General features: G+C 46.8%; 2 protein-coding genes across 5 annotated transcripts; one reads left to right on the top strand and one right to left on the bottom strand.

The window, feature by feature from the left end:
* Positions 1 to 5,369: 5,369 nt before the first annotated feature.
* Positions 5,370 to 7,561, top strand: cited4b (Cbp/p300-interacting transactivator, with Glu/Asp-rich carboxy-terminal domain, 4b). The gene is made up of 2 exons (XM_049731806.2): positions 5,370 to 5,678; positions 6,111 to 7,561. The coding sequence occupies exon 2, from the start codon at positions 6,116 to 6,118 to the stop codon at positions 6,836 to 6,838; it is 723 nt and encodes a 240-aa protein (XP_049587763.1). The 5' UTR covers positions 5,370 to 5,678; positions 6,111 to 6,115; the 3' UTR covers positions 6,839 to 7,561.
* A 7,583-nt stretch (positions 7,562 to 15,144) lies between these two features.
* Positions 15,145 to 22,965, bottom strand: LOC125975673 (polycomb protein SCMH1). 4 transcript variants are annotated; one of them, XM_049731526.1, is made up of 17 exons: positions 22,787 to 22,965; positions 22,235 to 22,315; positions 21,557 to 21,629; positions 21,291 to 21,368; positions 20,958 to 21,028; positions 20,648 to 20,882; positions 20,487 to 20,575; positions 20,065 to 20,311; positions 19,097 to 19,329; positions 18,808 to 18,993; positions 18,292 to 18,418; positions 17,863 to 18,063; positions 17,640 to 17,795; positions 16,792 to 16,902; positions 16,171 to 16,275; positions 15,975 to 16,108; positions 15,145 to 15,850 (listed from the first exon to the last, which is right to left on the bottom strand). In XM_049731526.1, the coding sequence occupies exons 3-17, from the start codon at positions 21,579 to 21,581 to the stop codon at positions 15,731 to 15,733; spliced, it is 2,118 nt and encodes a 705-aa protein (XP_049587483.1). In that variant the 5' UTR covers positions 21,582 to 21,629; positions 22,235 to 22,315; positions 22,787 to 22,965; the 3' UTR covers positions 15,145 to 15,730. The 4 variants fall into 4 exon arrangements, with proteins under 4 accessions (XP_049587483.1, XP_049587486.1, XP_049587484.1 ...); XM_049731529.1 differs by having other exon boundaries at positions 20,065 to 20,308; XM_049731527.2 differs by lacking the exon at positions 22,787 to 22,965 and adding an exon at positions 22,687 to 22,745.
* Positions 22,966 to 24,504: the final 1,539 nt, after the last annotated feature.

Here is a 24,504-nt window from a genome sequence, read left to right as displayed (position 1 = left end):
TGATTGGTTTTTGCAGCTGTATTTCTGGATGGCTGCCAATCAGCAGGAGCTAAATTGCAAACATTTTTGGTCCACGTCTTTAGCTCATTGAAGACCTGAAGAGACCTGATGAGGCCCGCTCTTTAAAATGCGAAGCTACTTGAAATCGTTGATGGAAAGACGGCTGGACACTCTCGCGATGAGGCAACACAGCTGGCAGATTTGGAAGGAGCTCACTAACATCTTGCCCCAAGCATTTACTTTATCATCCAGATGAAAATATTGCATTTTCATCCAAAAGATTTACGCAAGTTTTTTTGAACAATTTTTTTTCTGCAATTTAAAAAAAAATAATACCTATCTGGGTGGCACTGGCCTAATGATTAATTAGGCTGTGTGGACTGTGTTGTTTGGATGACTTGTGGATCAAATCTAGATCACGCTTGTTTGTCGACTGTTGCATTACCCTGATAACAGTTTATTTTTAGATGTGTTTTTGTCGCAACATGCTCAAGTGGACTTTTTGCACTTGACTTAACCATGTGACCACACACAAAACGTGACTCGGTTCTGTTACGTGCCGAGCGTCCAAATTAACAAAACGGAATGTTCCCTCATGGCTCTGTTTGCAAAAGCAAAATTCAAGCAAAACACAAGAAAAGAAAAAGCAACACTTTGCCTGCAGTGAAACGTGGAGGAGGCTCGTTGATGTTCTTAGGCCACTTTGGATCTGTTCTCGGTGTACCGGCTACAATTACTTCTAATGATGTTCAAGGAGCAAAATGTGCTGAGTGGTGTCAGACAGCTCGGTCTCAGTCACAGGTCATGACTCCCGCAGTGAGATGAAGAGCCAAAATCCGCACCGAAAAATGTTTGCCCTTTAGTTTTGTTCCGTTGGACCAGCGCTCAAAATCACTCGCTCTTGTTTACAAATTTATTTGTTTTATTTTCGTGTTCCAGGAAATGGATCGATAGGAAACCATTTTCTTCAGCTATGAAAGCAATGCAAGGAGGGTTCAGTGTAGCATTAGCGGTTCATGTTTGACAACGTTTCTCCCCAGCTGATCTGGGTTGTGTATAATTTTAGAAGTAGAAATTGCTGTGGGCGGGGGAAAAAATACCTTCAAATAGCAGTGAAAGTACAACAAAAACAAAGTGAGTCAGCATTCATGTGGAACAATCACAAATGTCGGAAAGCTCCTTCCCAAAGTGGTACATTCCGACCACCCCCAACACAGATGAACCCCCCCGCCCCCCTCCCCTTTTTTTTTTTTTTTTAAACTTTCACTCAACCCCCGCCCGTTTCAGCCTCCAATCCAAAGTCCCTCTCAGCCAGTTGTGTGTTCCAACCAGCGCAGTCGGTCCGCTTGACTCAGAACCTTCCTCCCCCGGTAGCCTTGACTCAGGCTTATTGCCCTCATTCAGCTGCTCAGCCCGCTGTTGATTGGTACAGCGGAGAAGGAAGCCTTGGGAGTATTTATAGAGACGCTCTGGTTTACCAGAACAATAACACCCCCCCTCCCACTCACCCCTTCGCAAACATACAAAGAGGCCATATGACGTATAGGTTTCACGTGGGACACTTTGCACGTCGCTCATATACAGCGATAACAAACCCAGAACATGAACTTTGCCAATGGTGGCTCCCGACGTGGGCTCGAAACAAAATGGAGCTGCCAGGACTGCAATTAACTTTCAGGAAGTGGCCCGCAGTCAGACAGATCTTGTTCAAGTTCCTCTTGGAGTTGGGAGGGTGTGTTTACATGACAACAATATGTTTTGCATACAGACAAATACATTGAAACACGATCTATGAGAATGTAAACAAACTGGTTTTGGGAAGCCTAATTCTGTGCCTTTAAGGGCCTTTATGGGGTGTGAGCGCATTCGTGACCTCGGGGCTTGGCCAAATAAGTAATGTAGGTCCTCACCTGGCAATCCTGCCTTCAACGTCAGCACAATTGGATCTTTTAATGAAGAGAATTTTGTTCCAAAACGCTGCCCTAACAAGCATTAAAGAGACACTGCACATGTAATTACTCGAGCATGACAATGATTTGGCACGAGAGAGGATAAAGCGACAGCGGTAGCGTCTTCTTGTTTGATGTTTTTGTTATGTGGAGCACGGTCGGGCACGCCCAACAGATTAGCCATGTTTGTCGGAACAACAATTGTCGGCGCTTTGCTTTTGTCATGTACGTCAGACAATTGATGTGCTGATGGCGCGTTCGAGGTGACGGGCATGGGCCATCGCGGTGAGCGGAGCACGCCAAACGACGATTGCGCAAACCTGTTATCGGCTTGGCCTTTGATTCTCATTTCCCTGAACGAGACATTTTAAATTTGGCCTCGGTTCTGACACCTGCTACAATTTGGTCTGGATGGCACGCCGCGGTACGGTTCATATGTGGCGAAAGGGGTTCCCCGGGTTGTTTTGCGTCAGCCACAAGAAGAGCTTGGCACCGTCATGTACCTACCTACCTTGGTCTAATTGGCCAATTACTTGCGCAATATAGTGCCACTGTTTGTCTTCTTTTCATTCAATGCACGACAAAGCCGAGAATTGCTTGAATTAAAATTCTCCCCAAAACACTCATAAGCACACAGAAAATTAGGGGTGGGATAAATATTTGAAATGAAAGATATATCTAACTGTATGGTATCAGGTCTATGTCAATTCTGTTGTCAAGCAGTTCAGGACTCAACGTGTGCCAACATTTTGGCCTGTGTGACACATTTAACCATCTTGTGTTATTTGCCAGATCATCAAACAAAGAAATGGAACTTGACACACTTTGATGCAGTCTTTTGCCAAACCAAACTAAGGTTACAAAAGCGTACTTGGACTGAGATAATTTGGGTTGGTTCTTTTGAAGCCCTCACAATAAAACGAAAACAAAACGGCTTCTGTTCTGAGATGACCCTAACCAGTCCACTTTGGGCACCCTTCTATTTGCGATATTGCACTTCGGAGTCATCACCCAAATAGCTGAAGGGGCGGAGCAAGACACCTGTAGTTAATTGATCAGGTGACAGAAAGTGGTCTTTGGGGGTGGAATGGGAAGTGTGCACATTTGGAGAATGTTTCAGCTGGCTGTATTCTTTCCTGGAATCTAGTTTTCAACTCATTTTATGTATATTGTCTTTTAGACCGTTTTTTTATCGTCAAAGTAATTGTCGGATTACGTTTTTATGTAAGCGACACAAATGAACATCACGTCCAAGGCGCTTTTGTCATCCAATTTTTCCACATTGCTACAAAGGTAGGCAAGCAGTTCGGTCTGAGGCTGTTAAGTACCTAAATATCATCGCAGAGCATTTTCTATTTTGCGCATGATTGGCTGTCATCAAAGATGAGTCATGCGTTGGTTCATTTTGAAAACATTTACGAGCGCGTCACCGTCTCATAATATGCCGCCAAAGGCAGCCCCGACCTTTTGGGGCTCACGCTGAGGTGCAGGCCAGTGCCTCCACACCAACGTGGGGGTGAAGCGCCACTTGCACCTTGTTCCTCCTATTAATGCATTCACATGACCCCCCAGACCCCCCCCCCCCCCCCCCCCACCACCACCAACACCACCTCAGCAATCACACATGCACACTCGTCCACACATTAGGAATCAATAAATGGCTCAAGGCGGCCACGTGCGTGCATGTTTGTTTGCTTGTTGTGTGTTGGTTGGCCCCGCCCCCGAAATCATGGACTACAGTCGGCGGGCTGGATACATTGGTCCAATGTACACAAAGCGGAAACTCGTCACTGTTTTCCAGAAATGTTTGTTGTTTGTCTGACAAGTCCTAAAAATAACATTAGCCAGCAAGCGTACTGAAACGTACATGGGTTGCTTCCGGACAGCCGTGACAAAGGACATGCGCAGGAACAAGCTCCAGTCCTGAAGCAGATGACTTGGTGGAAACCGGACCAAAGGTCAATAAACGTTTGGTCTTTTTGTTTCTAACTTACTCACCACAGCGTCGTTCTTCAGATGTTTTCAATCAGCACCAAGAGGGCAATAGCAAGGCAAAAATTTTTTCAAACGTATGAGTGTGATCGTGTGCCGTTTCACTGCGGCTCAACTGGGCACGCGAGAGCAACTGATGTTGATTCTGTTTTTGTTTTTTTTCATTGACTGGCTGAGTTTCTCAGTGGAGAGTGCCCCTCACCTTGGAGTGCCTTATTAATAGTCAAGCCTGGTCAATGTCAAACAATGACCAAGGCCTGTCCAGCGAGCGTTTGCCATTTCCAGACGCATTCCGCGGATGATGGCGCGAGGTCGTTGTCCTCAAGCGGGCAATCGGCAACACGCGAGGCCTCATCGACGGACAGTGGGAGCACGGAGCAGCTCGCCGCACAGCTGTAGCTACATGGCCTAGAATAGCGCATTCCTCTGTGCTCCCCTCCTCGCGAGGGCCTACTTGCTAGTGGACGTGCACAAACAAACACAACAAAAACAAAACGTTCTGTTGATGGCCCAATTGGATTCTCACTTATTCCTCATGTCCACTTAAGGCAAGCTCGTGTCATTAGTGAAATGTCTGCTGCCTTTCAAGGCTTTTGTTGCTTCCTGTGTGTCTCGCAACACGTCTCATGTCTCCTGAGTAAAAAAAAAAACAGGTCAGCTGGCCGCAGGGTCTTTTCCTATTGGGCCCTGCTCTTCCTCTCTCTTGAATAATCCGGTTGATGACATCACAGCGGCTACGTTTGCACCCAGCCAGGCAGCAAGGCTTTGGCATGAAGTCAATGGGGGAGAAGAAGAAGAGGAAAAGGAGGACACTGCCATGTACACTGCATTTTTGTGACCAGCCAGCTCAGCACTGAAAATGAGATGTCTGCTTCAATCCAGGTTTTTTTTTTTTTTTTTAAGAAGGAAACAGAATAAGGTTATATTGCGAGTGAGCAATAACTGCATTAGGACATGGCATAATTTCATTTGTGGAAGTCATGTTTGTACATCACTGGCTCTGTAACATCCCATGCTGTCTTGTCCACAGCCACCCTTCTAAAAATACACCGGTAGGTCATTTGAACTCAACGATTACCCAACAGTGACCAAAAAGATAACGATCGTGTTTTGTTCTCGTCTTGTAATATTTCAAGCATATGGAGTTATCACTGTGACAAAGGACAAATAATGGACAGATAATCTCTCTATCTATCTTTCTCTCTATTTCTTTATCCATCTATATCAAGGCAAACGATGTATTATTATTTTTATTTTTTTTAGAGTGAAAACACAGCAGGGGAGGAGAGAATTTAAATATCTTTACAGTGTCAGCGCTCTCAAGACTGCCCTTTTCTCCGTTACGGCCCTGCACAATTACACTAATGGGCCAATGGGAAGACAGGAGTTGCCCCCTCCCCTCCTACCCACCGTGCCTCCGCCCCCTCCCTCCCTCCAAACGGAGATCACCGCCTTCCTTCCTCGGGAGCTTTTTAGATGTGCATAATCCCCGAGTTGACCCAGAAAATCGTCAGTCGCTCGCTTGAAGATCAGATGCTGCAGTCTTTGTGCGCACCTCACCGGGCAATGACGTGCGGCCCCGCGGACTTCTCTCACTGAGCGAAGCCCCCTTCTACCTCCCTCCTCTCCCTCCCTTTCCTTCCTCAACGCAACGGATCACCGAACCTGGACCGAACCTTGAGCGGAGTTACTTTTTAGTTGTTGTTTTTTTTGGGCGGGGGGGCGGAGCTGAAGACGGTACGTGGTGCACATTTTGCTGTTGTACGAATTGCAAGACGGAGAATGTTGTCTTTTCGTCGCCGTGTGCGCGCGCATGTTCCTCGCTCGCTGTCTCTTCTGCGCGTCGCTCCATTGTTTCCTCGTTTGTGTCAAAAGCGCCCTTAAAAAGATGATTATGATGATTCCGCGGCGGGGGATTGATTGGGAAGGCTCCGAATTTAGACGCGCCGCGCGTTGCGTGATGTCATTGTTCTTTGTTGCAACCTTGCGTGCGTGCGAATGTGAGTGTGTCCCCCGTCTCCTGCCGCTCTATTGCATTGAATTGGACACTGAAGCCATTTTCAAAGGCATGGCTTATTGTCCTGCTCGTGACGAGGAAGAAGACAGCCCGTTGAGTAAATGGCGCAAGGTGAGGGCATGCTAACAGCCCCGCATGTGTTGTTCCCACAGGAGGCATGGCCGAGCACCTCATGATGCCCATGAATCACGGTTCGGCCGGCACCGGTCTTCACGCGTACCGGATGGGCATGAACGGCCTGCAGGCGGGCCACCCGCAGCACGGCCAGCAGACGGCGGCCATGCGGGCCATGCCCGGTGGCCAGATGATGCACTACGCCGGCGCCCAGGCCGGCATGGACATGCGCCAACGGCAGGGCATGGTGGCCCCTGGCGGGCCCATGAGCGGAGCCCAAATGGGGCACCACCACCAGATGATGTACAACGGGCAGCAGCAGCACCACATGCACCAGGCCCAACAGCAGCAGCAGGTCCAACACCAACAGCAGCAGCAGCAGCACACGGCCCAGCAGAACCAGTTCATGAACGGAGGCCTGACGTCGCAGCAGCTCATGGCCAGCATGCAGCTCCAAAAACTCAACACGCAGTATCACGGACACCCGCTTGGACCCATGGGCGGCGGCGGCCACATGGGTGGCCCACCCAACCAGTACCGCATGAACCCGGCCCAGCTGGCCAACATGCAGCACATGGCGGGCCCGGCGCTGGCGCTGAATGGCATGGACGCAGACATGATCGACGAGGAGGCGCTCACCTCGCTGGTGATGGAGCTCGGCCTGGACCGGGTCCAGGAGCTGCCGGAACTCTTCCTGGGCCAGAACGAGTTTGACTTCATCTCGGACTTTGTCAGCAAACAGCAGCCCAGCACAGTTAGCTGCTGAGACCGCCGCTGCCTCGCCGCCCCGCTTCCAACTAACGGGCCAGGCCGCCCTGCCTGGCCCAATGGGACAAACGCACGGATGGTCTGTTCATCCCGTTTTTTTTTTTTTTTTAGGCCCACCGAGCCGAGGAGCCGCGGCGCCGGGTGCGCGGAAGGAGAACTCTGCCAGCCGTCGTGGTCTACAGGGTGGTGGGGGAGGTTGTTTGACCTCCCCCGCTTCCTGGACCTGAATGTAAAAAAACAAAAGAAAGCCACTGAACAATGTCGCCGCGTTTCCTCCGAGCTGTATTTATTTCTAATCGGATGTGGAGAAGCTCCACCTGCCGGGGGACCGCGTGATTGGTCGCCATTTGACTTTGGTTTTTCAGTTCTTTTGCCCTCCTCATCCTCCAGCTTGCTCTTCAAATAAAATCAGAAGGTCCAGAAAGGAGCCTCAATCGTACGAGGCGTGGCCCACTTCTTGAAAAGTTTGAATTTTCATTTTGTTCTCCAAAATCAACTGCTTGTACTGTTTGAAGCTGTATAACTCCGACATGTCCTCACTGTTTTGTGTTCTCATGGAGACGTAGAAGCGCCTTAATCACGCCAATTCTTATTTATTATTAGAGGTTGTTAATAGTCGCTTCTTTTGTTTGTTTTAAGGTGGAAGAGATTTGGAAAGGAGAGAGGGGCGGGCGGTCTTTGTGTAAGGTTTTGAGGATCAATAAAGATGGCCTGGATAGAAGTGTGGCCTGCTTTTCCATTCATTGCGTAGCCTCTCGCTCCCGCTGTGCAGCTCCCCCCCAAGCTATGTGCTGAGGTTCAACCCGCGGCGGCTGAGGGCACACCTCGCTTTCTACCGCCATGGAAACGCGTTGCAATATTTATACGGCGGAGGTGCAAGTCGGCCAATGGTCGCGGACGAAAGACCTGCGGGAGACCGACCCTGTTGCTCTCGATTGCTTGCAACTTGTTTGCTCTTTGTCCAGTCCTACTTTATCATTATCAGAATTCACCAGCTGTCACAAATGATTTTTAACTGCCGTCTATGCTAATGTAAGGGGATTTTCGAGTCAGCTGAAGGGCTGAACTTTCAAATGTTTCGCCGCTCGTTATCAAAATTCTGAGGGTGCACTGGCCAAATTATACAATGTGACGTGACATTTTTGGGGCATTTTGGCTGAGCGACTGGATCCAAAGCATATTTTTGTCATTTGAACTGGACTGGGGGCGTGATTTCAAGTAATATAGACTGCAATTCAAGTTGAACATGGACGTACGTTAGGAGGTTAGGCTGCTTGCATTTGGCAAAAGAATGTGGACATTGCCACCTCTGTGAAATTGAGAATTGACTGGCACGTGAGTTTGTTCCCGCTGATGTTAGGATGCCGGATGGTGGACAGGTCGCTTAAATAAACACACTTACGAATTTAGATACTTAAAAAAAAAAAAATAGCTGTAGCCAGTCAAGAGGATAAAACTTGTATTTAACTAACAATTAGTTTCACTTACAGCACTGCAAACATTTGCTTCTTTACTATGTGTATGTGCGTGTGTGTGTTGGGGGAGGTGTGACTGGCCAAGGAATGCTTACCTTGATGGGGGTTTAAGTGACTTAAAGCTTGTAAGCCGCGACTCACAAGAGGCCTGGTGCCTTTTCACAATGCGCACGCACACACACACACACACACACACACACACACACACACACAGATAGATGTCGAAGACTTTTGTGCAAGAAATTTCAGTCGTGCGAATTTTCAAATGTTGGGGTTAAATAACAGCGCCCCCATCTGGCAAGTCTGATGGTCCGAAAGGTTTCGTTGTTGCGGAGATCCCCGAGGTGGTGGAATTGTATTGCGTGATAAGTTTCAAGTCAATCTCAACAAGTTCTTCAGCCTTTGAAATTGGGCATTTGGGTCTGACCATTTCAATGTTTGTACCTGTTAGAGCAGGGGTCGGGAACTTAATGGCTCGGGAGCCAGATATGGCTCTTTAGACGACGTTAAAAACTTTTTAAAAAAGAATACATTAGTACACTCAAAAAATCGGTTTTAATTAAAATACATTGTTTTTAAATGGTATGGCTCTCACGGGAAATTATTTTTAAGAAATAGGGCATTTATGGCTCTGTCCGCCAAAAAGGTTCCCGACCCCTGTGTTAGAGAATGTCATTTGTTGTACTTTCAGCTGGGGAAATTTCAAGTCTGTCAGACTTCTCTCTTTCCTGTGGAGAACATTGAAGTAGGCTTTGTGTGTTCAAAATTCACGTGTACTTGCTGAGAAGAGCCGCCTTTTTCACGTTGATATTTTTGCAGTTTAATAACAGCTCACAAACCCCTTTTTAGGCTTGAGAACAATGAACCAGAGACAACTTAAGTGTGAGAAATTTCCTGTCAAAGCTGCACGTGATTGGAGGATGGCCGACGCGGACATTAGCCAAGAAAGCATCCGCTTATTTATTCAGGCATGTTGAGAGAGAGAAAAGATCGTAAAGTAGGCCGTGGCACATCGCTTAGCAACGGGCCTCCAGCATGGCGCCGATATGGTCAGACGGTATGTGTGTGTTGGTGTGGTTCCTGATCGCATGTTGCGTGAATGTTTTGCCTCCGTTAAAGTGGCAGCGCATAGTCGTTTGGTTTTATAAAGATGACAACAGCTCTAACGGCTAATGGGATGTTACGATGGCCAGCTGTAATAAGGAGAAACCCGTCTAAGGCATTGCCACGGCGACCCTTAAATCACGTATCTTAACGGTCTGTTCTAATGCTAAGCTAACATTTTAGAATGCGTTCGTTTGCTCAAGTTATTGTGTCTTGCCATTGAAAAAATGGTGGAAAAAAGAAAGGAAAATTGATTGTGAGATTTGCACAATGGATGGCAGAGGAGGACGATCATCGGACGTGATTAAAAATTCATTTTCATGGTGGATTTTTCAGGAAAAACTGGACTAGCTTATAGCTGGAATCATAGAAAGGAGTGTATGATCTCAAGATGTGACGTAGCATGCGTTTCAATTCAAGTTTTTTCTTTTTGTTGTGAGATCAATATGGCACGAGGTATGGAGTAATTTAAAAGATGTTACACGTATATTTTATGTATGTATATAGCTATATCGCTTTTCTTAAAATGCAATAAAATTGCTATTGATGCTAATAATGGTGAATTAGGTCACTTAAGTATCCGTTGAGGGCACCGGTTTTGTGTCTCGCAACTCAAATTTGGAGGTGATCACTCCTTGGTGGCCGCCGGCCTTAGTCAGGATGCGTAGACGACTTCTGCTATTTGCAGCAAGTCGTCTTCCTGTGTCACCTCAACGTGTTCTCGTTTTGAGTCAGCCACATGCTGACAAATAAAGCAAAGCAAAAGAGGCCCCCCACCCACCTGCCTAACCCTATAATTCAGTGTATATACTTTTTGGACATTGCCAGTTCTAGTATTCTTTATTGGGGTTTTCCCCTGTAGGTACTTTTTACAATGTCCATGGAAAAGCACCTCCTTTTATTATTTGTAGGTTGTGTTCCAGGAAAGGCCAGGCGGCCATTTGCAGCTTTGACACATGTACAGACCTCCGAGGAGGCCCACACATACGCGCACGCGGTCAGGCGTACAACGTGATCAAACAAAGTCAAAGAGACTCCTTAGAAGCAGAGTGGCATCAAGAGAGAAGCAGGATTCATGTCTCATGACGTCGGGTGGCGTCGGAAGACCAAGCAGCGTTTTGCACAGTTCGTCAGAATCTAAATCAATAAAATAAATCAACTGGTCAAGATCTCAAGGTCTGACAAGTGCTTCAGTGTTTGAAAAAAAATCTAGGACTGCTTATTTTGCAACAAATAGTATATAACGGAGAAGGTCACTTGTTAGGTTTGCAAGTACAGTGGTGCCCTTTCTCCATTGATGGAACTGCTATTCAACGATTAAAGCCTCAGCCCAAGCCCCAAAATGTGAATTTAATGCAGTTTCCTACGAGAACAGTTTTCTGGTGCAGAGAAAAAGTAGACTATAATTTTAGACTACCTAAAACCATGTCTAACTTGTGGCGCAGTTGGTATAACATAATTTAAAAATAGGGCCCAAAAGGTGTAATGGAAGTAGATAGAAAAAAAAACGTTTCATGTTCATTCATGGCTCATTTGCCTTTATTTTTTTAAATTTGTAATCCCGATTAATATACTGTTCTGTATTAAGATAAACAAAGAAATGTGTGAGATAAGAATACTTTGAGTTACAATATTTATTGACAACACAGGCAGGTTTCTATCGGTTTGTTTGACAGTTTCGAAGAGTGGGGGGGGGGGGGGGGGGGGCGAGATGGAGCACGCTTGAACTTGTCAGACAATTTCAAGGTTTTTGTCACGTCGGCGGTTTAGGTGTTTGCAGGCGGGAAAACACCAAGTCCCTATGGGGGACGGGGGTTAAGGTTCATTTTTATGGACTCGGGCACAACTTCCTGACACGTGACCGTTGTTTTCATGCAAGAGGCCACGGCTGGGGGAGGTGCACCCTCATCACGTTCTTTCCAGGAGACACTCAGTTGGGCTAATTGTTTTGTTTTCCACCCGCAAGCTGCTGAGGGGGCTTTAAAAGGCAGCCATGTATGGAGAACATGCAAGCCTCGGCGGCTAAGTGGCTGATTTCGGCATGTCGAGGCAGGTGACAGGTTGCCAGGCGACGGGAGACTCCTCCTCCTTCACTGCCTTCCCCAAATCTGGCCTCGCATGATTTGCCAGCTCTTTGAAGTCAAAAGCAGACGGTGTAAATAATTGATTTACTGACGCCTTGTCGCGGCCCGAGCACGTCCAGGTATCCCCGCCACGTCTGAAGATGGTAAATATTTAAGGTACATGTGATTTACACCAGCTGCACAAAATTTTGACAGCACAAAATTAAAATGTTATACCTTGTTTGTATTCTGTCACCAGGTGAATTTCCTTTGTTTACAAAACACTGAGGCTCTCTGAGGCGATTTGTCAAGACATTGTTAAAATGATGTGCACTAATTGTTTTGCTCCCAGACTCCCCCTGCAGGCCCCAAGTTAAATTTATTAAGCTACTTCCTCTCAAAACACGAACTAGCCTGGCTCACCATGCGTACCACCACCCTCACTCTTAAAAAAAAAAAACTGTAATTTTGCTGCACGTTGGTTTTGTCTCATATGTGCACAGTGTGTTCATAATTGTGTATATTTCTTACTCCTTTTCCCCTTGCTCCATATAATTCGGAGTATAGGAGCACTGAATGTTTTTTTCCATACTGTATCCGAGAGTTTGACCAATTGCGGGCACATGTGGAATCCCCTCGGTTCACTGTATATTTGTGCGTGGCTAAAATTAGGTCAAGGTTCATGGGGTTTCCCACCATTGGAATTTGAAACTGGAGGGCCCGGAATTTCCGAGTGCCCATTATTCTTGAACGCCACAGATTCCTATACATATAAAATGACACTGCAAACAACTTCTTGTCATGGCTGGCACATCAATAAAGGCAGTGAGACGGCATCACCAGGTCAACAACTGAGCTTTATTATAAGCCCGTGTACAACAAAGACACTTTTCTTGCTGATATTTCAAGGCAGAGTCATTCCGTGGTGCTGCCTTAGCTTCCGGAGGTACCAACACAAATAATACAAGTGTGTTGACTGATAAAATTGTTTTCATTTTTCATGGGAAAAGCATTAGCGCGTTGACGCCGTAACATATTTCACAAGCCGATCAATAATGACTGAGGTCCAACTCTGCTGCAGGGCCCTTCTGGCTGAATTGCATTATGTTGCAAAGACTTCATATGATTCTATTTACTGCGTGGACTCGCGGCTTTTATATGAGCTGGCCAGGTTGGCCTGGTCCAACATTTATGAGAGCAGAGGAGAGAAGCGCGGATCTGGCCGGTCGACTGACAGGTTCGCTTGTAGGCTCGAAGCGAGCCAAAGAGTATTAGGGCAGCCTCTGTTCTGTACACAGTGTCTTCATGAGCGCGGCTTTAAAACGACGCGTTAATCTGGTGACAGTGGCGAGCGCATGCTTCCAAAGACAGACGAGCTGTCTGCAAGCATGGGGGTGGAATTAATAGAAGAGAACGCACGTCTTACGTGGGACTGCTCTGCTCGCTCATCAAGTAGCACAAACATCATTCATTAATGTTTTGCTGTTTTCCACTTCAACTGCTTTGTGTGCTAGCTGGACAGTAGCAGATGCCTCGACTCTGTGTGAAATAGAAAAAAGACAAGGATGCAATGCAGCAAGGCCAGCGGCTTGGATATTATTACCCACGCTTACCGTAGGCCGACTAACATTCTTACCTTCCGGGACAAACGTGGCTGTGATGAGCTTGCCCACGTACTCCATCTGTGGGCAGAATGGGAGCGGGGTGGGGGGGATGTCAAGATTGGGACATATTAAAGGCCCCCCCCCCACCCCCACCACCGCTCCTCAATCTACAGCCACCCTCGAAGCCCAGTGAAGGAAAAAGTAGGTCCGCTGCTTCTTTTTAGTAGAGAGATAATGAACTTTAAATTTAGAACGGTGCCAGCGGCATGCTGAAACATTGCGGTATGATATGATTCACCAAAAATGACCAATCACTTTTACGTAAAGTTAAGCCTCAGGATCTCCCATTGATCTATTTCTCACTGTGCTTGACACTACTAAGGTGGTGGGTCAGTTGGACCTCAACCAGTCGATTGCGGTGCGTTAATCTTAAGAAACAGAAAATACACAAACATCGAGACAGCGGTTGTACGTGATAGTACTCACTGTCATATATTGTTGAACAATACTGGTGACGCACTGAGGAGCTGAGAGGAGTTGAGACGTTTCACTGAAGTGGATATCCGTTTGTCTTATACTGCTGCAGTAATATTAGTAGAGGATAAAGAATATAGGCCTGTGAGTACTATATTTCAGTATTGGCTGTTTTTCTTCAAATATCTGTATCAGTGTGTGTGTTGCTTTGCAAACAGAGCACGCACTCAAAGGGCTTGGGAAGCGTCACCCTGCACTAGTGCCCTGAGGCTGCTTGGGAAATATCGTAGCGCCAAGGAGAAGAGGAGATGTGACCGGCAGACCTGAGTTGAATCTCATGCCTTCATCTGCAAAATCGCGTTTCTGTTTACAGATCCTTTTTTTTAGTTATGGGCACTCAAATAATTATATCCCTCTGAAATGAATGGAAATATCCCTCCAAAGTTTTCTCAGCTCCTCAGTACAGCAGTAATATTAGTCATTCTTTTCAGAGGATAAAGAACATCTGCTTGTGTTTGGATATCTGTTGCATAAAGGGTAACAATACCATCACATAACTGTTAGCCCATGTGCCTATGCAGTTTCCCCATAGTAAGGATTAAGCTAGTGGAGGCAATGAATTAGTTTTAAATGTGTCATGTGTAATTGTTAGCCTTTTTGTTGAGGGGGGCATAATTCTCACACTCAACGTTTTATGATGCCAAATGAATTCTCTTTACACAACTTCCTACGGGAGCCTTGTTTTAAATATAAACAAGTCGACCTGCATGCACACACTCCACACACACCAATGTAGGTCGTGTGATGTATGAGTCAGTAAATCTGGTGCGTAAACATCCAGGTCGAAGCACAGCTATCTAAACGCCATTACGTGTCATTACAATACATCTCCAATGTGCTTTAAGAGGTGACAGTCGGCCGGGCGACACCTTCACAAACATGCAGTATTGAGCACAAAGAGCTGTTATTTCTGGCTATAAATAGCGCCACTCACACACTGGCTAGCATCAACAATAAGCCCAGGCATCAGGGCCCTGGCTTGTGACACATAAGTGTGTGTGTGTGTGTGTAAGTGTGCGTGTGTGTGTGCGTGTGCGTTCGTGTTCTCTCACACGAGCGTCAGTTACAATCAGTGGGCTGGGTCACTGTTTTCCTGTTTGCACTCAGAGGATGCGGTTGAACGTTTTTGCCGACGTCACGCATCGCACACGCCAACATAAGTCCGCTGGTGCGGTGGCAAACAATGACAGCGAAGGCCGTCGTTGATCTCTTGAAGCACACACAAAATGGCGTGGCGGATGCAAAAGGTTGGCTAGTAATGACACGCACAAATTAAGTAACACTGTGATGATGGTGCTGAGAGGAACAGATGGAGATGTGGCCCACCCATAGCACAACATGTCACAGTCCCAAGGAGAAACACCAAGGAGACCGAGAGGGTGCAGGCGAGGGAAAGGGGGAGGGAGGGAGACAGTGAGGCTGTACTGCCCCCTGCAGGCTAATGTGTGTCAGTGTAAGCCTTTAAAAAGTCACAGGTGCTTTTTTTGCCTCTTCTCTCCCGATGCAGTAACGAAAGAGAAGCGATTCAAAGTTGCATCATATATTTATTAAGCAGTGATAGTTCTTTTCATGTAAGAACTAATAGTATAGTATCAAAACATTTTTTTTTAAAAAGTACAAATAACCAAGTTGAGACGATTTAAACGACATCCATAGCAACAGACAACAGATTTTGAAGGATCAGTCTCTCATTTGGTGATAAAATGCTAATTCGTCTGGCTTTCGTTGATGTTGTGGTTGTGTGCACCTTCAAAAGAGACATTTGTCACAAGGAATGCCAGATGTAGGAATTTGATCATTTCAAATTCTCCAACACAAGAACAAATTACATCATATTCAAAGTACAAAAGGTCAAATGTACAATCGGGCCATTAAATAAAAAAAGCCCATTTGAAGTGTAATTGTCAGAATAAGAAAACAAAAAGCAGAAACTAGATACACCCGCCATACTGCCTTGGGGTTGGATTGTGCTACATGAAATCAAGTCCCGTCCTCATTGGATGAGGCGGACGAAAATGGCGGCCCACGTATGCAGAGTGCTCCTGGAGGGCAGAGGTGACCTTTGGAAGGAAGGAAGGAAAAGCTGCATACGTCGGGGCCCTTCGAGCGCTCAGGCTCGTTTTAGCTTGTCAATGTGAAAGGTGAGTTTGAGGGCGGGGCCCAGCTTCAGGCCCATGTACTTCATCATGGTGTCGCTACGCAGCAGCAGCAGCGCCTTGCCATCGATTTCCTGAACATTGGAGTACAGAGGAACCTCTCCTTAACTTACACATGCTGAAATGTGTTATTTTAAAATAAGTGTGAAGTACATTAAAATCCTATCAAGCATGTTTCATTATGGCGGATTTGCTTACATGTTTCCTGAACAGGTCAGCGTGCGGCGCCAGCACGGGGTCAATGTCTCGGATGTAGTGCATGACGTCGTCAACGCTCCACACGTTGGGGTCCTGACCGCCGGCCTTGGGGCTTTCTCCAAAACAACTCGATCCTAAAGGAGCACAACCACCAGCTCATTGCTGCATGTGTGCACGCGCATGTGTATTTATTTACCTGACGACTGTACACGGCTCCCCGACTTTTGCGAGCTGGGGGAGAGGGGCCTCGTCTTGAAGTGCTCCAATCTTGCCGCCCCGACGCTGCTCTCCATGGACTGCCCTGACCAACACAAGACATTCAGCGATTAAATGTCAGCTTTACAGATGCCTCGATGGTCCAAAAAGCAGCTTTGCACTTCCCCCTGAAGCTGATGTTTCTTCTTAGAAACTACCACATATATCAACTTGACACTCTTACGCTCAACTCCATAACTTTGTGCTTTACAAATGCCGCCAGGTCAAGAAGCACCTCCTTAAATTGAGCTTTAAAGATGCCATGACAAACACCATAAAGCTCATCAGCTTTACAGTTGACCTTTCAAACACGTTCTCCCCTTCAGCTCTCTTTTAACTCCATTGTTAAATTCAGCTTTAAAAATGCCCCGTTGAGCACGTAGTCTGTAAACGTCGTAAACCAGATGCCCCGTCAAGCACTTCACTATGAACGTCAGCTTTACAGATGCCGTTTGGATGTGCCTGGTGAATGTGTCTATAGCAACACCTGGTGGCGATGATGTGAACAAAAATTGTTTGTGTGGACACAGTGATTCATTTAGGCCCGTCGTCAAAGTCGTACAATTGGCAGCGGCCCGGGAGATCTTGGCCAGGGTTTTTTTGTGCGAGTTCTGCAGGTGCCTCTTGGTGCCTCGACTGGGATTCGTGGTCAACTCTGCCAAACCTTTCCTGTCTGAACACAAACAGAGCAAATGTTATGCTTGCCAGTATGGTTCTATCATCTGACTAAGTATTTCTCTCCAGCCTTTAGAACTGGCAAATCAGACAGCTTAGTGGCCAGATCGTTAAGTTGAGCACAAACATTTCATTCATTCATTCATTTCTATCATTTCTGCCTTGACTGAAAGTGTAATTATAAATTTCAAAAACATCGTTGCAGTATTGGGATCATCTGTTGCCACTGTGGCGTTTCCGCATAGACATTGACGGAACACAACCAAAAGAGTTTCATGGAGTTACTGCAAAGCGAAATGCACGGTGCTTGGAGATGGCAGTGGTAGGATGACAAGTTGGCCAGAGGTAAATAACTCAGCTTTTTGTTTGAAGTAATTGAGCACTAAATAAGCTTCCATGTGGTCATAGCGCTTCCCATTACTACTTAACGGGAGCCAAGTGTCTTCCCACTGAATTGTTGTGACCTTTTAAAACTTCTCCATTCAATTTAGCTGAGCATAGCTTGCGTCTCTGGTCAAACATCTCAAAGCAGGTAGTGGCACAATTATTGTTGGAAATGCCAACAAAAAATAAATTAAGAGCAAGCGAGTGTGACAATAGCGGCCAGATTGTTAATTTGATTTTTTTTCTCTTTACTTTGAAGTGTGGAATTTGTGCTTGCTCCCGCGATAAACGGGGGCTAACGACTGTCAGACAAAGCGTACCGAGCGTGGCCTAACGGCGCTCGCTGCCAACCTGTAGTGAAGAGTGGACTTTCTCCGGCCACAGGCTGACTGCCGAAAAGTGGGTCACAGTGTAGGTTGTGGCAGAGCTTCTCCAGGAAGCGGAGGACGTAGGTGACGCTGCTGGCGATGGGCAGCGTCAGTGTGTGCTGCTGCTTCTCAAAGAAGGCTGCAAGCCCAAATTCTGTCAATTAGTATTTCCACTGCCGTTCATTTTATGTGTAAAATAAGCTCACCTGAAATGACCTTGCCGCCCTGGCCGGGCTTAAGGCAGGAGAAGACGGTGGCCTGGTTGTGGGCGGAGTCGACGCAGGCTTGGACACACTGCTGAAGCACCGATGACGCCTGACCGGGACCGAAGTGGTCGGGCAGCTGGCGGATGCGTCGCTGGTCCAAATGGGGACCAACCTTGCTGTACTTGTTTAGGTAGACGCATACTAGAGGGAATACAACCATATTGAAAATATTGGTGGGTTTTTTTTTGTATGAGATGCACTTGAAGAGGAGCACGGTGACATACTCAGTTTATTGCAGAAGATCCGTTACAGAGCCACTCGCAGTAGGTGAAACTCTCTGCTATACAGTTTAGAGACCATATACATTTTTTTTCCCCAGTTTTAGCGACTGGCAATATTGGGCTAATCTTTTAGTGCTATTTCTAGTACCTGTAGGGGCCTGTAGTGCAAATTTGGGGATGGTGGCGTTGTCGAGGGGCACGGTGCTGGTGTCGGGCTCCGGGGTGCTGCTGGTGGGAGACGTGGGGACCGGATTAGCTACCAGGCGAGGTTTTCTCTGAACAAAAAAGCATCACAGCATTTGTACAGGTCAACATCTAAAAGGAAGGCCGACTGATTTTGTACTCGAGTGTCATCTGTGGCAGGGCTGCAGTGAATAAGGTTGAACATTTTTATTTTATTCATTATTTTTTTTGCTTAATTTTGCAAGATAACGGTGAAGTCAAAATAGTTGGCAGTGGTTCAGGCGACACATGGGAAACAGCCGCTCCAAAGTAAAGTTGCAGGGCAAGAAATCAATCAAATATTGGCAACGCTGGCTGGCGGCTTGACTGAATCTCTGCTAGCTTTGTCATTATTCTTAGCGTTTGATGAGCACTTTTCTGTTTGCTAAGTGGAAGCATCGCACGGAAACGACGATACTGTGTGTGAGACTGTCAGTGGCACCTTGCTGCCAGGCTTTGGGCCTCTTTTCTTTGGAATCTTGACGGGCACGTCCTGCGCCTGGGGCAGGGCTAACCTCTGCGCCCAGTTGACTGAGAGCCTCCCACGGGGTCGTCCCGGGCCCGTTGTAGGCCGCCCGGGCCCGGCCGTGGCGTCCGGCGAGAAGCTGGCTTTTTTCACCCAGCTCAACTGCAAAAAACAAAAAAGCTTGATGGTCACAAAGGGGTACTGTCAAAAACCAGTGGCGAGGACTTAAGTGCTAAGATATGATAGCATGATGTATGTCACCTACCTTCCGCCCTGGTTTGGGTCCGCGTTTCTTGGGCACCTTAACAGGCTCCAGGCCTTTGTCTGTCTGGATGCTTGGCAGTGCCGAGGCTTTTTGACTCCAGGAGCCCTTGGCTTTCCTGCGGCCGGGTTTGCGGCCCCTTTGACCAGCAGCTTTGCTTACTGCGGGGGGCGCGTCCGCGGCCGAGCTGTCCACGGTGCCGTCCGTTAACGGCCCTACTGTCTTTGGCATCACCGCTGCAATGATCGACAAGGATGGAAACAAATGGGGGGACTCAGCAGGAATATTTCTGGAAATGCAACATGATAAAATTAATTCCCAGTTAAAAGCGCATCATCAGGATTATCTAAATTAACGCAACAGGGCAGCAAATGCAGACGAGGTGTGAAGATTTGAATTGTGCCTGCCTTCCAAACACCCGGCGTCTTTGACAAAGCAACAAACGGCTGCGAATGACAAGCCTTTGAGGTCTTCAGGCGCAACACCGTGCGAGGAAGGCGGCTGCTGACAGATGCGAGGTCACACCGGTTGACAATCAAACACCATCCACAAACGAGCGCCAGGGAAAAATATGACTTCTAAGTAGCACAGCAGCAAACATAAACATTGTGTGCAGCATGCGGCCCTCCAGGACCTTTAATTAAATACACTTTGAAATGGGCATTCCGATCAATGCAGCGCTGCAACTATTTTCATTAGGTAGCAAGAATCTGATCGATTCATACATGGCTTAATTCTCCGTTAATACCACATCGAAGGAGCTCATTGAGCAGTAGCTGCCTTGGCCCGCGCACAAGTGTTGAGCAAGCAATTTTTTGCTTTCACGCAGTCTCGCACACAACAACCTCGACGTCTCCTTCCTTGCTACTCTACTCCCCTCCCATCATCTGCTAGCCAGTCTGCATATCGGAATATTGCCGGCTTGTATTCAAATGTTGGTTGCCCACCCATCAATCTGTGAAAACGGGCACCTTTTGTTCCGGGCGGCTGCAGGTTGTCCCCGGTTCGGGCGCACCAGCCCACCGGAAAGATGTCGCGCGAGTCGTAGCGGCAGTAGTAGTCGAAGGCACCGCGCCAGCCGTCAAAGGTGACCTGCACCTCCACTCCGCGCAGCGCGCCCACCGTGGCTGGGCAGATGAAGTGAGGGTTCTTGCGGTCTACCGCCTCCAGCTTCATGCCCACTTGGAAGGCGTTCTTCTCCGGAGCGGGGGGCTCCTGCTGGGAACGCGTGAGAGGCGTTAAATGCTGCTCGTCTGAAGCACATATTTCACTCAAAAGTGGAAATAAAGTCCCAAGACTTGACTTTAAAGGTCTCTCGGGGCAACGTGCGAAAGTTTTAATATGAAACGAAAAGCTATGTAGTGCTCCATTTAAAACAGTGTGGTAGCGTTACCTTGTGAAAGATGCGTGGAGGGGCCATCTCAGCACCATTGAGTGTCTTCAGAAGAAACAAGGGCCAGGAGGATGCGTTGAGGCGGAAACCTGATCCGGGAATATTTCGACTTTGACGTATTCCATAGCAAAAATGAAAAAATTACCGCTGAAGTCTTTTACCAAGCGGTGGCTGCAGCATCCCGCCGCTCTTCTCGCAGTTGCCAATGGGCTGGATCTCGGACGAGTCCACCAGGCGCCAGAAGTCATTCTTGTTGTCGGAGCCATCCAGGCGTAGGCGGAGCCGCGAGCCCGTCAGGCCCACCACAGTGGCGATGCAGGTGGAGGTGGTGTTGCGCGGGTCCTGAGCCTCTAGCTTCATACCCGCTTTGAACTCATTGATTGGCGGTGTCAGGCTCTAAACGGGTTGTTGATTGACGAGTCAGCCGAGTGACCGACTGCTGTGCCGCACAGAAACAAGGGCGCTGCTTACCTGACGGAAGCATGAAGCTGGTGCCGCACTGGCGCCTGTATCTTTGAGGTACTTGTCCCAACTGAAATGGCCTAAGAGGATACAAAAATGACAAATAAGTCACATGTGCAGGACTTGCTGTAATTCTGGAGTCTTTTGACAGAAGAAAGTCTGAGACCAGCGATGTATCAATTCTGGACATCTGTATTTCTAAAGTCTAAAAAAGACAAAAAGATACTCTAATACTGCACACCAATACCGCAAACGGTAAATGGTGTGCTGCAAAAGCCAGGCAGAGGGTCTGTGAATTTTTTAGAGCGCCGCAACGTTATTTGGCAAATTAATAGGAATTACCTTGGAAGAGGGCGGGCAACCGGGATGGCCGTCCACTCCGAGCGTGCTTGATCCTTCTTGCATCTTTCCACTCTATAGCTGAAAATTTTAGACAGTAAAAAAAAAAAAGTAATCTATTGGAGAAATTCTTCTTAGTCAATATCTGAGAGCATCTGTTCCCAAAACAGAATCTACTGAAATATCTGAAGTGATTGCAAATGCATCAGCCACAAGTGATGAGCCAACGAATACTAAATATTTTGAAAGACACGGTAATAGCATGTTACCTTTCTGCGGCAGAGGCTTCCTCATGTTCCAATGACGCGGAACAATCTCGGTATATGATAGTGTGCGAGCACCCTATGAGATTAAAAAAAAAATAAATAAATCATAGTTATTAATTTTCCTTGCGATCTCGAAACATGTTTATGATTGCGGTTGTACCATTTCATTCATATACTAGGTGTCTGCAATACACATCAATTTTCTTTACCACTCTCTTCAAAGTAGATGTCTAATTAATTACACAACAGCAAAAAATCTATTTATTGCCAAAACCTCGAAATTTCAGCTTCTCGATGGAATATATTCTGATCTCTGTAGTCCTGAAAATGTAATAATAATCTTAGTGTTTAACCAAAATCATTTTGCTCACATCAACTTTTTCTGCACTTTTATTTGACGACAAACTATTTTCTGACATGTAATGGATGAAATCAGAATAAAATTGTCATTTTAATCGGTTTGTAGCCGTAGTATAAATAACCTGTAGCTGGCATGAATTTGAACCTGAAGCAGCCTGAGAAGTGGATATCAAACGCGTGCTAACTGTGTATGAAGGTGTACCTAATGAATCCTCCGATGAGCGTAGGCGGTATTTGGATAACGGATCCAGTAGCTCAATAACAGCAAATTCGCCTCGTATTTTCTCACTTCATATACGACATCCAAGTGCACAGACTTACGTTAGAAGTTCATGATCAGCAACCGGACGGGCCCCTTCTCAACCAAAGTGCGCCTTTTTCTTCCGGCGTTCAAACCGCCCCCTTGGAAAAGCGGTGACAAAAACAGGAGCAACGTGAACGGGGGCTTCAACTTCAACAATAGCCCCCTCGGCCGCGTGAAGCCTCCAATCGCCCAAAAACAGTGCGCGGTTGGAGTTGGTCGCTCGCGGCAGTGACACGCAGACGCGCGGCGCCTCATTCAAAGTACAAAAGACAACCCCCCTCCCCCCAACAGGCAAGCCGAAGAGAGCTGCCAGCTCGGCTTGACAGGCTAGTCGGGAGCTCGGCTAACCAACGCTACCGTCACGGTATAAGTTCCTCAGACGAACAAGCCAGTACGTGAAACGTGACGATACTTGACGTGTACTCCAAACGCATAGATACCAAGTCAGGCAAGCTAGGATGCTAACTACCTTAGCATAGTGGACGCTAACTCCTTGGTGACCCTATTTAAAAAATAAAAAAATAATAAAAAAAAATCATATGATGGCAATTGGTAAAACAAGAGCGTACCCGGTACACTGTCTGAGAGAATGACGTTTGCTTTTGCTGGCTTCGCGACGACGCCGCGTCCTGAAAGAAGACGCGGCTCGCTGCCGTGTTTGTAGACGTGAGCTAGCTTTGTAGCGTGTTGTTGTTGCCAAGGAGTTACCGCCAGTCCGCCATTTTTTCCACTGGATTTCGGGGGAGGGGTCGGGGGGGCACCTACGGGCGGTTGTGCTGAAAGATGCAAGATGGTTCGAAGAGGAAACAGCGGAACCTAGTGGTCAAAGGTTATGCTATACCAGGGGTGGGCAAATTTTTTGACTTGCGGGCCGAATTGGATTCTAAATTTTGACTGGGGGGCCGAACCAGGAGCAGATGGATGTAGTGTTTGTGTGAAGTATTCTAAAAGACATGTAAAGGTCATTGCATAAAAGGGTTTGGCCTTTAGTAGGTAGTAAAGCATGGATATTAAAAAAAAAGCTTTTTTAAAAACAAATGCATTTATTAGCAGCATTAAACAAAATATTTCACCCAAAGACTACTATAAATACGACACTGTTATTTTGAATAACAGTTTCCATCACTTCAGCGGCTGCAGGTCAGATTTATGAAAGATGTTTATCTAATGAGGCGAAATCACATAAAACGGCAAACATTCCGACCAAATACATCATCTTGAAGAATCACTGAAAGAATACATCTAAATAAAGTAATAAAAAATCAAAACGGCAACACGGTGACGAATGTCTGAAAATCAGACCTGAGCTTTAACTCACAAACACCTGGTGACAGAGGTGAGGAAACGGCAAACACTTCCTTAAAGTCAGCCTTAAAACCTTTAAAAGTTAAGATTAGTCGCAAACAGGTGGTGCATCAATGTCCTTGAACATCCTGCATTGTTTGAAAATGAGAATGGTCGCTAGTTTCAATCCCTGCTATTTGTACAAATTATTTTCAAAATGCTTTTTTTTTTTTTTTTTTTTTTTTACAACAAACTAGAGAAACTCCCCTTCATTTTCAGTTGGAACAGTGTTGTTGGTGTCCCTTTTTTTTTTGCTAGTGCTAAATAGTCTGGAGCAGGGGTCACCAACACGGTGCCCGCGGGCACCAGGTCGCCCGTGATGACCGCATGAGTCGCCCGCAGGACTGTTCCAAAATTAGCTCAAATAGCGGCACTTGTCAGTGAGCTGTATCTATTTATTTTACAGTCAAACCTCGGTTTTCGAACGTCCTGGTTCATGAACAAATCGGAATTCGAACAAAAAATTCGAAATTTTTTTGCTTCGGTTGTCCAACAGAATTCGGAGGTCGAACCTCGCGAGATGAGCCGGGAGGAACCGAGAAAACCCGACCGCGTGGCCCAGATGCCGACTGACTCCGTTGTTATTGTATTTTCATTACTTTGAGGATTGTATTAACCCCTAATCATGCCTCCAAAGAAAGCAAGTGGGAGCAGTATAGCCATCCTAAAACACAAAGACGCTCTTAAAGCAATGCGACAGTGAGCGCCCGGCGCGCTACGGTTGCGCGATCGGACAAAATTAAGCTCCCTGCGCACTGAGGTCCACTTAAATTTTGGAAAGTACATCAGGACTTTAAAAATATTTTCTAAATTCTAGCGGCGGCTCTGTCACAATAATGCGACCAGCGCGGTGCAGTTGTGCGTTCGGCGGTGCGCTACTGTTGCGCGTTCGGCGGTGCGCTGCAGTTGCGCGATCGGACAAATATGCGCAAATGAAAAAGTG

The sequence above is a fragment of the Syngnathus scovelli genome, chromosome 9 (assembly GCF_024217435.2).
Source record: "Syngnathus scovelli strain Florida chromosome 9, RoL_Ssco_1.2, whole genome shotgun sequence".
NCBI lineage: Eukaryota > Metazoa > Chordata > Actinopteri > Syngnathiformes > Syngnathidae > Syngnathus > Syngnathus scovelli.
Note: the sequence above shows the minus strand (reverse complement) of the source record. Positions and strands in the feature narration are given on the sequence as shown.

Bases quoted from the DNA above. Each gene is read 5' to 3' on its own strand.
- cited4b (XM_049731806.2), top strand. From the start codon at position 6,116: ATGGCCGAGCACCTCATGATGCCCATGAATCACGGTTCGGCCGGCACC.
- LOC125975673 (XM_049731526.1), bottom strand. From the start codon at position 21,581: ATGAGGAAGCCTCTGCCGCAGAAAG. The intron at 20,312-20,486 runs GTAACGCTACCA...ACGCGTTCCCAG, and splicing joins CTCCACGCATCTTTCACAAG to CAGGAGCCCCCCGCTCCGGA. The intron at 16,276-16,791 runs GTACGACTTTGA...TGTGTTGGTCAG, and splicing joins CTCCCGGGCCGCTGCCAATT to GGCAGTCCATGGAGAGCAGC.